The sequence below is a fragment of the Mobula birostris genome, chromosome 1 (genome assembly GCF_030028105.1).
Source record: "Mobula birostris isolate sMobBir1 chromosome 1, sMobBir1.hap1, whole genome shotgun sequence".
Taxonomy (NCBI): Eukaryota; Metazoa; Chordata; class Chondrichthyes; order Myliobatiformes; family Myliobatidae; genus Mobula; species Mobula birostris.
Window position 1 is genome coordinate 106,020,468 of NC_092370.1, and position 16,701 is coordinate 106,037,168.

At 40.9% G+C, this 16,701-nt stretch overlaps 1 protein-coding gene across 1 annotated transcript in view; it reads right to left on the reverse strand.

Moving 5' to 3' along the window:
• LOC140198740 (1-phosphatidylinositol 4,5-bisphosphate phosphodiesterase gamma-1-like) overlaps positions 1–16,701 on the reverse strand; it is a 269,063-nt gene that overhangs the window by 20,016 nt on the left and 232,346 nt on the right. Inside the window, exons 26-28 of the mRNA XM_072259758.1 lie at positions 15,968–16,192; positions 9,503–9,651; positions 7,771–7,885 (exon numbers count right to left, since the gene is read on the reverse strand). Of these exons, the coding sequence (XP_072115859.1) occupies positions 7,771–7,885; positions 9,503–9,651; positions 15,968–16,192 (489 nt within the window). The remainder of the gene's footprint in view (positions 1–7,770; positions 7,886–9,502; positions 9,652–15,967; positions 16,193–16,701) is intronic.

A 16,701-nucleotide genomic window follows, 5' to 3' on the forward strand; every position in this document is an offset into this window, starting at 1 on the left:
CCTATTGTTTTTACACAAAAACGGCATTTTCAAAATTATCCGGTTTAGTGTGGACGTCAACTTAGTAAAGTTGATTTTAAACCTGAAAAGGCGCTAAATGAATTGATGCATTGTATAAGGTGGTGCACTGATATAGCAGGATTTGATAAGAAAATTTGAACATCATCTTCATACAATGTAATTTTATGTGACTTTAGTCCTATGTCTGGAGCAGATATTTTGGGGTCTCGCTGAATAGCTTCAGCCAATGGCTCAATCAGTAGTGTGAAAAACAGTGGTGATAAAGGGCAGCCCTGCCGGCTGCCCCTCAGAATACTAAAATTATCCGACCTAATACCATTAGTGAGAATCGCAGCCAAAGGGTCATTATAAAGAACCTTCACCCACTTAATAAAATTATTGCCCAAACCAAATTGTTCTAAAGTGAAAAAAATATACGGCTATTCGACATGATCAAAGGCCTTTTCTGCATCCAAGGAAACCACTAAGCCGTCCACTGCCTGTTGCTGACATGCCTGAATCACATTAAGTAATCTTCTGATAGTGTTAGATGATTTACGGCCTTTTACAAAACCCATTTGATCCTCTTTTATGATAAAAGGTAACACAGTTTCAAATCACAATGCTAAGGCTTTAGATAATATTTTAAAGTCAACATTTAACAATGAATTGGGCCTGTAGAAGGCACAATCTTCAGGGCTCTTTCCTTTCTTAAGAATTAGGGAGATACTAGCTTCTCTCAATGTTGGTGGGAGGAGACCACAATTAAATGCATGATTGAACATGTTTAGCATAGTCTCTGATAATAACCCTGTGAACTCTTTATAGAATTCACTAGTGAGTCAATTAGGACCAGGCGCCTTCCCACTTTGGAGCTGTCTCACAGCTTCCTGTATCTCGTGTATAGAAAACGGAGCATTGAGGAGGGACTCTTGTTCAGAAGAAATGTCTAGATCTAAATTCCTGAAAAAGGACTCCATCCTAGATTGTCCATCATTACATTGCTCAGATTGATACAATTTAGAATAAAAATTCTTAAACACAACATTAATCATTTTAAAATTACTAGTGAGGGCTCCTGTCCCATCACTAATTGAAGCAATAGTCTGAGAGGCATTTTTCTTTCTAGCTAAATAAGCCAAATACCTACCTGGTTTTTCACCATGTTCAAACAATCGTTGTTTAGCAAATGTCAATTTTCTTTTGGCTGCTTGTGTAAGTAAAGAGTTTAGTGTACAGCATAGGGCTGTGATATTCTGTAACTTGGCTGCAGAAGGCTTATTAATATCAGGCAACACACATCAAAGTTGCTGGTGAATGCAGCAGGCCAGGCAGCATCTGTAGGAAGAGGTGCAGTCGACGTTTCAGGCCGAGACCCTTCGTCAAGACTAACTGAAGGAACAGTGAGTAAGGGATTTGAAAGTTGGAGGGGGAGGGGGAATGTATGCCCCTCTCCCCCTCCAACTTTCAAATCCCTTACTCACTCTTCCTTCAGTTAGTCCTGACGAAGGGTCTCAGCCTGAAACGTCGACTGCACCTCTTCCTACAGATGCTGCCTGGCCTGCTGCATTCACCAGCAACTTTGATGTGTGTTGCTTGAATTTCCAGCATCTGCAGAATTCCTGTTGTTTAGGCTTATTAATATAATCCTTTGCAGCTGCTGCAAGCCTTGCTTCCACGAGGCACTGCTGTTTGGTATCCTCTTTGATATTGCTGGCGATCTTACCTTCATATGTCATTTTTTCTCTCTTTGTGGCTTTTAAAATTGTTCTTTAAAACCATCCCAGTCCTCTACCTTCCCACTGTTTTTTGCTATTTTATATGCCCTCAATTTTGCTTTTATGATGTCTTTGATTTCCCTTGTCAGCCACGATTGCCTCAACTTCCCTTTAGAAAATGTTTTCGTCTTTGGGATGTATATTTCCTGTGTCTCCAAATTGTTCCCAGAAACTCAAGCTGTTACTGTTCTGCCATCATTCCTGCTAGTGCCCCTTCCAATTACATTTTACCAGCTCCTCTCCCATGCCTCTGTAACTCCCTTAAGTTCTCTGTAATACTGATACACTTTATTTTAGCTTCTCTTTCTCAAACTTCAGGGTGGATTCCGTCAGATTATAATCACTATCTTCTCTGGGTTCTTTTATCTCGAGGTCCCTTATCAAATCTGGGTCATTACACAAAACCCATTCCAGATTTGCCTTTCCCCTAGTGGACTCAACCGCAGCTGCTCTAAAAAGCCATCTGGTAGGTATTATACAAATTCCTTTTCTATGATCCAGCACCAATCTGATTTTTTCTAATCTATCTGCATATTGAAATCTTCCATGCCTATCGTAACATTGCACTTTTTATGTGCCTTTTCTATTTCCATTCTAATCTGTTCAGAGGCCTGTATATAACTCCCATCAGGGTCTTTTAGCCTTGCAGTTTCTTAACTCTACCCCGAAGAATGCTACATCTTCCAATCCCATGTCACCTCTAAGATTCGATTTCATTTTTTACCAATGGAGCCACCCCAACCCCTCTCTCTACCTGCCTGTCCTTTGGATACAATGTGTATCCTTGGATGTTAAGATCACAACTATGATCTTCTTTCAGCCACGACTCAGCAATCTTCATAACATCGTACCTGACAATCTCTAACTGTGCTACAATATCATCTACCTTATTCCCATTCTCGGCCCTATCACTCTGGTTCCCACCCCCCTGCTAAATTAGTCTAAACCTTCTCCAACAGCTCTAGCAAACCTGCCCACAAGAATACTGGCCCTCCTTGGATTCAGGTGTAATACATCCCTTTTCTACATGTCGTAGCTTCCCCAGAATAGATCCCAATATTCCAGAAAACTGAAACTCTGCGTCCAGCACCAATTCTTCAGCCACACATTCATCTGCCAAATCATTCTATTTTTACCTTTACTAGCACGTGGGACAGGAAGCAAGCAGACCCTGGAAGTCCTGCTTTTCATCTTTTACCTAACTCCTTATATTCACTCTTCAGGACCTTTTCTTACCTATGTTGTTGGTAGCAATATATACCACTGCTTCCAGCTGTTCACCCTCCCACTTTAGAATGCTGTAGACCCGATCTGAGACATCCCTGATCCTGGCACCTTGGAAGTAACATACAATCCAGGTGTCTCTTTCACACACAGAATCTGCTGCCTGCTACTCCTATTATGGAATCACCCAGTTACCTGCCCCCTGCGACAGGGGTGACTAGATCCCTGTAGCTCCTACCTATCACCTTCTCATTTTCCCATATGAGCCGAAGGTCATCCAGTTGCAGCTCCAGTCCTATGGTTTCTAAGGAGCTGCAGCTCAGTGCGCTTCATGCAGATGTAGTTATCAAGGTGACTGGAGGTCTCTCAAAGTTCCCAGAACTCACACAAGAAACATACCAGTAACTCTGGACCCATTCTCAGTGCACTAGCTATGTATTTATAGAGGAAAAAAACAACTTACCAGAAACCTTCTTACTTACTTAGAACCTCTGCCTGTGCATGTCCAAGCTCATTGGGTTTGCCTGACCACTCTAACATTGTCTACACACACAATGGCCACTCCACTTACACCTCGCTTCTTTTCATTTCCCCCCTGCTGAGTGCCTAATATATTGACAATAGAGGTATACAAAATAAAGGTATATAAATGCCTAACAGAGGTTTACAAAATTATCAGGAGTATAGATAGGGGAAATGCAAGCAGGCTTTTTTTCACTGAGATTGTGTGAGACTACAACTAGAGGTCATGTGTTAAAGGTGAAATGTTTAAAGGGTTCATGAGGGGGAACTTCCTCACTCAGAGAGAGGTGGGAAATTGGAACAAGCTGCCAGCAGAAGTGGTGGACGTGAGTTTGATTTCAACACTTAAGATAAATTTGGATAGGTTCATAGATGAGAGGAGTATGAAGGGCTATGGTCTGGGTACTAGTCGATGGAACAAGGCAGATTAAGAGTTCAGCATGGACCAGATGGGCCAGATTATTTTATTGTAGTGTTCTATGAAGTAATTGATTCAGCATACGGTGCTGCAGTGTGGTGATACTGATCGGGTTGAACAAGGATGGTATAGATGGTAAAGATGAGTCTGTGAGAGTTCTGAGGAAAAATTCTTATTCATGGAATTGTCTCAAGGACCGTATCAAGCACAGCAGCAATGCCACATGGAAGCAGCTCAAAACTCTGAACATCCAGTGAAAGATGTTACATGTCATTAATGTCCAATGGAATAGATTCAAACTGTGATAGAACAATCATGTCAGTGTTAACAGCCTTCGTGAGAAGTGATGAAGTAACGTTGGAGGAAATGTCAGAACGGAAGAAAGGTTCAATGCCTACAATGAGTCAGGGTGGAAGCTCAGATGCAACACAGTATAAAAGCAGAGGCATAAAGGCAGAGAGCTATGATATCCACTCCAAATACAATGTACAATTGTGACTTGTGTAGTTGTTGATAAGAGTTATTGAACTCTCTATAGGTAACACGAAGAGTGTGATTCAAATTACAGCATATTCAAAGTCATTCAAACCAACTATGCTGAGGCAACAGTTGCAAAACATATGTGAGACAAGAGGTATGGGAGATCTACCTAGTGAATTGAAACACTGAAATTACTCATGCCTGGGAGGCATACTTCAGAGATATCAAGTAAAGTTTGCAATGCAAATGTTCAGTGAAGGAACATGTGAAAAAATTGAGCGAATTCATAATTAATTAATTAGTTGTAGACTTTCATGTGCGTAGTTTAATTGTGTGGGTTTATTTCATTTTTTAAAGGGAGAACAGTGAATATGTGTGCAGAAATCTTAAAGAGTCAGTGTGTTTCACACGTACTGTAGGATTCATGATATATTGTTGCATTCAGATAGAGCAGTTTATTTGAATGATACTGCCTTTGATAAAATATGTTCTATTTATAGCTCTTCTTCTGACTATTTGCAGTGGAAGAGAAACCACACAAAGCAAATAAAGCAATGCCTTGTGCTGCTTCATGAAAAATTTGCCAAAAATCTCACTGCAAATCACTTAAGAGGTCCCATATATTATGTGTTTTAGCAAAAGACATGTAACGTAACAGAATTTATTCAACAGCTGACCCAACCTGAGGAAATAAAGGTACTTACAGTGTAACATTAAAACACATAGAAGATCTCTGATGCAATTGTCAGCCAATGTTCAGTTAGCCAATACACAAATAAAATACCATGGATGCTCTATGTCTGAAATGAATTCTAAAAATGCCAGAAATGCTCAACAGGTTAGTAATGTGTAGCAGAAAGCAAAATGAATGTTTTAAGTCAATTATATTTGGCACTCTATCTCCTTTAGTTGCATTTCAAGGTGCCATGAGAAAGGGAGATGCTTTTGGTGGTGATGCAAAATGAACTGCAGCTTCAAAGGGATGTTCCTTTTGACATTCTTGGATTGATTCCCCTCTCCTTTCACTGAACGCACTTCCCTTTCTCTCACTATTCAGCATTCCAAAGGGAGTGTTCCCTTCATGACACTTTGATTTTGTCCTCAGCACAACAGGTCTCCTTCCTATGGTACCCTTCTGTGCAAGCGCAGAAACTGCAATACCTGTGCTTTTACCTCTCCCCTCCCCACAGCCTGGGATCCCACAAGCTCCTTTCAGAAAAGCGGAAATTTATTTATCATAAACACAAGAGATTCTGCATATGCTGGGAATCTTAAGCAACACACACTAAATGCTGGAGGAATTCAGCAAGTCAGGCAGCATCTATATAGGGTAATAAACAATCCTGATGAAGGGTCTCGGGCCGAAACGTGAACTGTTTATTCCCCTCCACAGATGCTGCCTGACTTGTTAAATTCCTCCAGTACTTTATGTATTTTGCTAGAGTTATGCTTACAATCTTTCAACTTAAGAGGTGTAACAGGGACAGAGTGACTGCTTAGGAACATCTCCATTCAGCCCACAAAAAGAACACCAAAGGCCCTGCCACTTGTTGTTTCAATTCACTGTTCCACTCTGACTTCCATGTCCTTGAATCCCTAAACTGCTCCTATGAAGCTTGAGAAACACCACCTTCCCTCTTGGTTAGGCTTCTGAGAGCCTTCCAAACTCAACAATGGATTCAACAATTTCAGATAATGATCTGACCTTTCCATTTACACCTCCTCTCAACACATCTTTTGATACTTCACTTACCATGTTAACATCCTCTTTTGCCTAACATGTTTATCATTTAATCTCTTCTTCCAGTTTATCATAATTTTTCTTTTAATCTCTCCTTTATTTGTATTTTGAAACATATCTATCCCTGTATTTTGTTCAGTTCAGACGCAAGGTCACGAGCCTATTTCTCTAAAAGTTTAACTATAGTTCTCTCACAGATGCTGTTTGAACTTTGTATCTGATCAATACTGCACTCACCTTTGACCATTTTGAGTAGAAATTCTTCTAAAGCAAACAAACAGAGAAAACATGACGTTCGGATTATTGACAAATGGTCTGAATTATTAACCTTACTTTCTCCACAGATGTTGCTGACTTGCTGAGAGTTTTCCACATAATCTGTTTTATTACAATTTCCAATATGCAACATGTTTTTATTTTGAGTAGGATGTTGATCAAAGTAAAATTAATTTCATGCCACACCTGAACCTGACTGTGTGCGTCAGATGAGGATGTTATTAGAATCATACAACATGGAGATAGGCCCTTCAGTCTAAATTGTTCTATGCTGATTGTGTTGCCCTGTGAACTAATCCCATCTGTCCACATTTGGCACTTAGCCCTCTAAACATCTCCTGTTTATGTACTTATCTAGATGGCTTTTAAATGTTGGTTATGTGCCCACTTCAACCACAACTCTGGCAGTTCATTCCAAATATGCACTATGCTTAATATGAAGAAAATGCTCCTGATGTACCTTTTAAATCTCTCACCTCTGATCTTAAACCTATGCTCTCTTGTTTTTAACCACCCCCTCCCTGGGAATAAGACTATTTGCTTTCACCCTGTCTATGTCCCTTACGACCTTATATACCTTTATCATGTCACCACTCAGTCTCCAGGGAATAAAGTTCTACTTTACGCAATCTCTCTTTCTAACTCAACCTCCAAATCTAGACAGTATTCCGCTAAATATTTCTGCATATTTTCCGGTTTAATAACACTTTGTCTATAACAAGGTGACTGAAACTGTACAGAATAATTGAAGTGTGGCCTTACCAATATCTTGTATAATTGAAACGACACTTGCTAACTCCTCTCCTCAATGCCCCAAATTGATTTTATCAGTTGATTTTAATCTTCAGGTATGATGAATTCCTGAATGATGTATCACAACTCCATACCACCCTTTCCCATTCCTGCTTGGAATTAACTGTACTAATATCAATTATTAAGGGAGAAAACATGAGGGTACAGAAGAGACTCACTAGGAAGTTGCCAGGGATGGAGCAATTTGGCTACAAGGGGAGCCAGGATGGATTGAGTTTGTTTTGCTTAGAGTTTAAAGGGGATCTGAGGATGAATTATTTTCACTCCAGTGTAGGTGGAATGTGAAATACACTATTTGAGGGTGTGGTTGAGGCAGGTGCTACAACAACATTTAATAATTATCTAGACAAGCAGTTATATTACCTAGGTATAGAAGATAATGGATCAACAATTTATATAGATGGGCACATGACAGATGGTTGTGTGATAATTGACATGGGCATGACTCTTTAAAAAAAAAGTACAGGGAAGAAAAGTAAAATCTGTTGCCATATGATTCAAGCAGAAGTCTCCCTTACCCACCACCTCAGTCTTGTATTTGCTGTTGTCATACTCAGCTCCACAAACCTCCACCTCAACAAACGGACAAACGATACTCCTCCCATTCTTGGGCAAGTGTCGTGCTCCCAAGATCTGTCAGTTTAAGAGAGAAGACTTAATAAAGACTCAGGTCCACAACTCACTCTTCTTAATAGGAGGAAGAACTCCAAAATTACTTCAGCTCAGTAAATATTATCCCCTAACTGGTACCCAGTAGCTCTCTGGTAAATGCAGTCATTCAGCATGAGACAAAAAAAACATTCCAGTCAGTATATGGTGCAATAGTTTACTGAAGTCTGGGCTAATGGAGAGACATAATTAATAGTTCCCATTCCTAATTCAAACCCATGATCTCTGAGGGATTATAGATAAAAATCTAATTTAAATTATTTACTTGGACTTCAATAATTGCAAAAGAGAAAAAAATGCAGAAAAAATTGTTTTATACAATAAGTCAATATAATCTAGAATGCATGAACTAAAAGGGGTGAAAGCATATTCAAAAATAGCTTTCGCCAGTGAAAATCTTCAGGATAGAGGAGAAAGAGAATTGCATGGTATTAATTGAAAACATTCGTGCAGAGATGCTGCAGGGTAAATGGTTCAAGTCTGCAATGTATTGTTTTAATAATGGTGAGGTAGACAGAGGATAATTGATTCTCATGGGGGTTGGTAGGGGCAGAAAACTACCTTGAGAGGGACTATACCTTGGTATAAAATGGACAAATCTGGTTCCTGTAAATATCTGACTTCATACATTTCAGGCATACTCTGGACAGCTACAACATATAAGGTATAAAGAAAGGACATCTCTCTTTCGCACAAGTAGCTACTACTAGATAACAATCAGGTATCTAATTTCAGATAATGAACAGAGAAAGCTGAAGGGCAGAGGGAATGAAGCAGAGTTTCATGAAAAGGTGAAGTAGATTTTGTAACTTGTACATGGTACTATCCCAGAGAATTATGCATTTTTTGCAACCACAAGGTTTTGTGCATAAAACATGACTGTGCTTGCCATAACATTATGTAATATTGCTGTGTCATCAGTTTAATATGACACAGAATGCCGAACAGTCCAGCACAGGAACAGGCCCTTTGGCAGATGATGTTTGTATTGAACAAGATGCCAAATTAAACTAATTTTGCCTGCACAATGATCCATATTGCTCCACTCCCTGTATATTCATATGCCTATCTAAAGGCTCTTAAATACCACTATTGTATTATTGTTCAACACCAGTACTCCTGCCCAGTGGCCACATCAGATATTGTCCCTGCCGCATCCCTCCTCCATACTAGGCCTTAGTCTTCCCCACCCCCTCCTATGCATCACTTCAAAAGCTCAAGCAATTTTCTTCTCCTGACCTAAACTGCTGAAGTTCTGCCCAACCTCAAATCTGCTTCAGCTTAATGAGAAGGAGTCCTCAGCTGTTATTTGACAAAGCCTCAGTAAATTAATGCTAGGGTCTTTTTGACATCCCACTAAGAACATAAACTGAATTTGACATTTCCCTCAAAAACCGGTCAAACAGAACTGTGAAAATTAGAATGATCAGTGTGGGTGGAGCAGGTAATAGAACTCTCTTGTCTTCACTGTTAATGTCTTCTTTTTTTTCTCACGTGGAAGTTTAGAATTCTCTCTGAATGTTCCATTTTCTTTCAGGATACATTATCAAGATATGGTAAAATAAAATGGTTGGTACTTGCCTGAAGCTGAATGGTGATTGGTTCCACACCTTTGAGAGTGCTTTTGTCAAAGGGGTCAAAGTTTTCATCCCTCATGATGTCAGGATGCAACACGTACCCACATTTCCCATTCATGGTGAAGATAGCCTGGTTCAACTGCATTGGTTTGTCTACAGAGAAAAATAAAAAAAAATCAAAGCTTTTTCAGTTTCAACATAGGAGGACTTCCTTCATGTCGTCATGGGTCTCCTACAAAATTTCATGTGTTTACAATATCCCTGCTTTATTTAACTGTGATCTCCTCAGGCTTATTGTGGAACAGTTCATAAAGTTCACAGTTTTCAGAAAAGAGAAAGGTTTTATGATTTTACCCCATTCTCTTACTCAGTGACTATAAATTCCCAAATGGGGCTGGTGATACATGCTGACATTTTTCAGGCAGCTCACAAAACTTCCAGATACACTCCTTCTAAACTACCATTGCTGCAACCTGCATCCTGTAATTTCCCTTTAAATAATTGGTAAACTAGCAATTTCACGATCTTCTGAAGGACTTAGTAGACTTGAATCTCGGGAATGCAGGTACGACACTTTTGAGCAGATGAAGGTAAATTACCATGGCCAGAAGAGAGGTCTGCGAGGATCTTCTGAAGGATCAGCAAACTCAACTCTCAGGAATGAAGGCATAGCACTTTTGAGCAGATGAAAGTACATTACCATGGCTGGAAGAGAGGTCGGCAGGGGAGGACTTCAAGCCAGACTAAAACAGCGGGGTGTAAAACTTCCTCTACCCGGTATCTTGTTAGCAAATGTACAGTCACTGGAAAAGAAGACTGAGGACCTAAGAACAAGATTGTGGTATTGGAGGGAAATGAGAAATTGTTATGTCCTGTGTTTCATAGAGACATGACTCACTCAAGACACGCTGGACGTGGTGGTCCTGCCTGAGGAGCTCTCGATCTACTTAACGGATCAATCTGCAGAACGTTTGGGAAAGGGAAGAGGTGGGGGGGGGGGGATCTACGTTTCATGATAATTTCTTTGTTGTGCTCAGACGTAGCGGTCTCGTCGCACTCTTGTTCTCCTGACCTGGAACATCTAATGATTAAGTAATGTCTATTCTACTGATGGAGAGAGTTCTCCTCCATGATCCTGATTGCAGTTTACATACTGCCAAAGACCGATGTTAAGCAAGCACTCAAGATATTGAGTACTGCGATCAGCAAATAAGAAACAGCCTACTTGAAGTTCTTAATGTCCAGCATTATCTTGCGATCATAAAAAAGACAAAGACACCTTTGGTTGGCCCCGAGAGGCCATTGAGTGTACCACTATCCTACTGGACAACTGAGGGTGGCGTGAGAGCATCTTTCAGGAGGGTGAACCCACGGAAAGCATCTGGTGCAGATGGGGTACCTGGCCGAGTTCTAAAAACCTCTGCTGATTAACTGGCTGGAGTATTCACTGATGATGTTTAACCTCTTGCTTTCCCAAAAAGAACGTGGTAACCTGTCTCAATGACTATTGTCCAACAGCACTCACATTCAGTGTGATTAAGTGCTTTGAGAGGTTGGTCATGAAACATATCAACTCCTCCCTGGGGAATGATTTAGGTCCACTCCATTTGCGGACTGTTACAAGAGGTCAACAGCAGATGCCATTTCACTGGCTCTTCACTCAACCCTGGAACACTTGGACAGATGCCTACATCAGGATGCACTTCATTGACTATAGCCCTGCATTCAATACCATCATCCTCTTAAAACTAATCAATAAGCTGCAAGACCTGAGCCTCAGTACCTTCTTATGCAAATGGATCCTTGATTTCCTCATTTACAGACCCCAGTTAGTCTGGATTGGCAACAACACCTCCTTCAGCACAGGTGCGTCACAAGGCTGTGTGCCTAATTTTCTGCTCTACTTGCTCTACACTTATGACTGTATGGCCATGCGTATTCAAGTTTGCTGACACCACCACTGTTGTTGACCAAATCAAAGGTGGTGATGAATAAGCGTATATGAAAGAGATTGAAAATCTAGCTGAGTGGTGTCACAACAACAATCTCTCACTCAATGTCAGCAAAACCAAAGAGCTGATTATTGACTTCATGAGGAGGAAACAAGATTTCCATGAGCCAGTTCTCATCAGGGGATCAGAGGTGGAGAGAGTCAGCACCTTAAACTCTTCAGTGTTATCATTTCAGAGGATCTGTCCTGGGTCTAGCACGTAAGTGCCATTACAAAGAAGCACAGCAGTATACCTTTGACGTAGTGGTGCAGGTAAAGCCCTCCCCAATGTTGGACACAACTACAAGGTGAGCTGTCGCAGGAAAGCAGCATTTATCGTCAAGGATCCCCACAATCCAGGACATTCTGTCTTCTCACTGCAGCCACCAGGAAGGAGGTACAGGAGCCTCAGGACCCACTCAGGTTCAGGAACAGCTATTAACCCTCACAAAATGCTGGTGGAACACAGCAGGCCAGGCAGCACCCATAGGAAGAAATACAGTCGACGTTTCGGGCCCAGACCCTTCGTCAGGACTAATTGAAAGAAGAGATAGTAAGAGATTTGAGAGGGGGAGGGGGAGATCTAAAATGATAGGAGAAGACAGGAGGGGGAGGGATGAGGCTAAGAGCTGGAAAGTTGATTGACAAAAGGGATACAGAGCTGGAGAAGGATCATGGGACGAGAGGCCTAGGGAGAAAGAAAGGGGGAGAGGAGCCCAGAAGAAGATGGAGAGTAGGCAAGGAGTGATTACGAGAGGGATAGAGAGTGAAAAAAGAGAACGGAAAAAAAAGGGGGGGGGAATAATAAATAAATAAGGGATGGGGTAAGAAGGGGAGATGGGGCATTAATGGAAGTTAGAGAAGTCAATGTTCATGCCATCAGGTTGGAGGCTACCCAGACGGAATATAAGGAGTTGTTCCTCCAGCCTGAGTGTGGCTTCATCTTGACAGTAGAGGAGGCCATGGAATGACATATCAGAATAGGAATAGGACGTGGAATTAAAATATGCGGTCACTGGGAGATCCTGCTTTCTCTTGCTCTTAGCTCCATCCCTCCCCTTCCTGTCTTCTCCTATCATTTCACATCTCCCCCCCTCCCTCCCACTTTCAAATCTCTTACCATCTCTTCTTTCAGTTAGTCCTGACAAAGGGTCTCCACCCGAAACGTCGACTGTACCTCTTCCTATGGGTGCTGCCTGGCCTGCTGCATTCCACCAGCATTTTGTGTGTGTTACTTGAATTTCCAGCATCTGCAGATCTTCACGTCTTGGAGCTATTAACCCTCAAACATCGGGCTCTTGAACTTGAAGGGAAAACTTCACTCAACTTCACCCACCCCATCACTGAACTGTTCCTACGACCTATGTACTCACTTTCAAAGACTCATCATCTCATGTTCTTGATATTTATTGCTTATTTATTATTAATAATAATTTTATATGTTTTTTTCTTTTGTATTTGCATAGCTTGTCTTTTGCACATTGGTTGTTTGTCTGTCTAGTGGGCAGTTTTTCATTGATTCTATTGTGTTTCTTCGTATTTACTGTGAAAGCCTACAAGAAAATGAATCTCAGGGTAGTATATGATGACATACATGTACTTTGCCAATAAAAATTTGGACTTAGAAATTTATTGTTTAAATGGCTTTACCCACTGACCACTAAAAATATCTTTTGAAATTGCACTGGGAGCTGATCTCCAATCAGCTTCAATCCTCTGCCTAGCCTAGAATTACTCAGTCTAACTGAAATATCCCAAATAACCAGAAAAAGCAGATCAGTCCACTCGGTGTAACCCAGGCCAGTTAACTCAGATGATTACTGCGTAGACTTAAGACCTTTCCCACAGAAACAGCCCTGGTGCAACTTCAGCTCAGAGTAAAATTACAGAATCTTTTCAGTCATTAGATAAATGCGAATGAGTAGTAAAAGCTGAAGGTTGTGTTAGAGTCATTTATAGTGTGTAGTAGGCCAGTCTTAAATGCTCACCCATATGCTGTTAACCCTGCCAAAAAATGCTGTAATTACCAGAAAATCCAGGAGAGGGAGTAGCAGTCTAATATTGAGTATGTGTCCAGAACTATGAAAAACACCCTAATGTTGAGAAAATGGTGCAAAAAATGTCACAAATACAATTGCCAAATGAATTGGGGCATATTCCTTCTGCTGTCTTGAACTGTCCCCACCTTCCTGATATTGCGTGATAGTGGTTTTGATTGGAGGAGAGTGTCTCCAAATGTTTCTGATCTCGAATGCACTACCTTACACAATAATTGGAAAATAAATAGTCTTCATTGTCTAATTGACCAATTTGCATTTTCCCCACAGGTAAAAATATTAATAGAAACAGCAAATTTTTTTTTTCAATTACGATTAACGAAAATAAAGTTGCCCTAAAATTGGTTTTAAACTGAGCCCTGTGTCTGTCATTTCAGATGGCGCAAAAGATCCCATGACGCATTTTCAAATATGAACAGGTAATTCTCCTAATTTTTTGCCCATTATTTAACCTTCAATTAACATGATCAGAGAAAGGTAGTTGATTGTTATTGCATTCCTGTTTTGAAAGCTTGATGTGTGCAGATTAGCCGCTGTTTTTCTATGACAATGACTAAACTTAAAACTATTTAATTTGTTATAATAAGCACAGAGAATGAGAATGTGTCTAAGGCAGGGATGATTAAGCAGACATTGAATTAAGATAATCTTGGTCACAGAAATTTGCATGTCCTGATTTTTTAAGAGCCTCAAGACAATGCTAGTGTGGGTGAAATGATTGGGTGCAGGTGAGTATAGGCTCTGCACTCATTGCCATTAAGTGATTGCAGATCGGGAAACAACTTGCATTTGAATATAACTCGGAGGTTACAAACACTTAGTGTATCAGGTTTGATTGCAACTGTCTCTTACAATGTCTCTTGAGATATATATTCCAATTATAGCACATCAGTAAAAACCTTAATGGTTCACAGATCTAAAGTATTTCTCCGGTAGGCAATGTAACATACTGATTTTGTTTGCACTGGGCACGCTGCACCATGTCAACAAGAATCCACTAAGTATATAAAATAATATACATGAGACCATTAATGTTCTAGATCAGAGACACTTGGAACTCAGTGCTGGAAACTTTTGCTCTTCTTTTGAAGTGTTTGAACAAGTTCTGAAAATACTTTTGAATTTATGACATAAAACATATAACAGTAAAGCACAGTATGACACATTCTCACACTACTCCATGATCAATATAACCCTTCCCTCCTACATAACCCATAGCCCTCCATTTTTCTTACATCCATGTGCCTATCTAATAGTCTCTGAAGGGCCCCCGTTTTATCAGCCTCTGTAACCAATCCCAGCAATGCATTCCAGGCACCATCACTCTCTGTGTAACAACCTACTCTGACATCTCCCCTAAATTTTCCTCCACCCACCTTAAACTGATGGCCCATAAATTTTCCCCCACACTATCTATGCTTTTGTAATCTTATACAGATCTATCAAACCGCCTCTCATCCTGCTTCACTCCAAAGAGAAAAGCCCTAGTTCTCTCAAACTTTTCTCATGCAACAGATTCTTTAATCCAGGCAGCATCCTGGTAAAGCTTCTCTGCATCCTCTCTAAGTCTTCCATATCCTTCCTATAACGAGGTGATCAGATTGAACACAATACTCCAAGTACAACCTAACCAAAGTTTTACAGAGCTGCAACATAACTCATAGCTCTTGAACTCAAATCCCATTAATGAAGATCAACACGTAATCTGCCTTCTTAACCACACTATCAACATGTGTGGCAAATTTGAGAGATCTATGGACTTAGACCCCAAGATCTCCCTGTTAAGAATGACTACAAAAAGTCCAGCCATGGATATTGTACACCACCTTCGAGCTCAATCTTTCAAAATGCACCATTTCACAATTTTCCAGATTGAACTTCATCTGCTACTTCTCAGCCCAGCTCCGCATCATGTCTATATTCCACTGCAACCTACAACAAGTTGCTACACTATCCACGTTACCAACCTTCATGTCATCTACAAATTTACTAACCCACCCTTCCACCTCCTCAACCAAGCCATTCATAAAGATCACAAAAAGCAAGGGTCCCAGAGCAGAATCCTGTGGAACACTACTAGACACTGACCCCAGGTAGAATACGCTCTATCTACTACAACCCTCTGCCTTTTGTGGGCAAACCAATTCTGAATCCACACAACCAAGTTTCCATGGATCTCGTGGCTCACGGGAGAGGTTTTGAAGGGTTTTCCCAAACTTAACAAATCAAGTATTTAAAACTGAGAAATCTGAACCATGGACTTTTTAAAACAGAGCTGAGTTACTGTTAAGGAACGTCAGCAAATGATTGAGACAACGTGATCCTTGGTGAGTTGTGTGTGTGGGTGGAACTGGAGCCTTGTCTCCTCTGGTTTTGGTTGTGTTTAAATACTCTCTTCTGTAGCTTGTTGCAGCAAGGATACCTGGTGTCTGGAAGTTGAGGGCCACCAGTTGGCTGCCACAGATCCACATGGGCAGTGGGTCATAGTTGGAAGAATCCAGACGTTGTCCCCTGGGGTATACACGGCTCAGTTGCCGGTGGTTGTACTGAAGGAACTTCTTCCCTTTACTCTTGTTGGCATATTTCTCTGCCTTTGTTTCAGGGAAGGACGACATGTCTCTGTAACAGGCCTTGTCTGTTCCGATCTCTGCAGACAAATAATACAACGTCAGTGAGGAACCACGAATTAATAACAGGTAAAGCAAATGCATCAGTTCTTCTTTCCATTGATCCTTATGCTTATCCGTGGAATAAAGTTTTGCTACCTGCTTTTGAGACAAGGTGTATTACTAGTATTGCACAAATGCTATCACCGCAAAATTCACCAAATCCAGATGCAAGAGAACGAAATGGAGGCCAATGTCCTCTAAATTGTATACTTACGTACAGCCGTGCCTGACTATAGTCTCTTCAAACAAACGCTCCATTCTGAGCTCTGTCACAGCAAGAGATTACCAGGCAGATAGAGGGAGAGGTTCACAGATACGTTGGATATTCTAAGTCTCCTTAAAAAGTGCAACACTTCCACTGATTCCTGGGACTCCTTGGACCAGGATCACTCAGACCAGAGAAGGAGCATTCTGGTTAGCATTGAGAACCTGGAGGACCATGCGGGAGTCCACAACAAATGTCACTAGGAGTACACTACCTCACAAA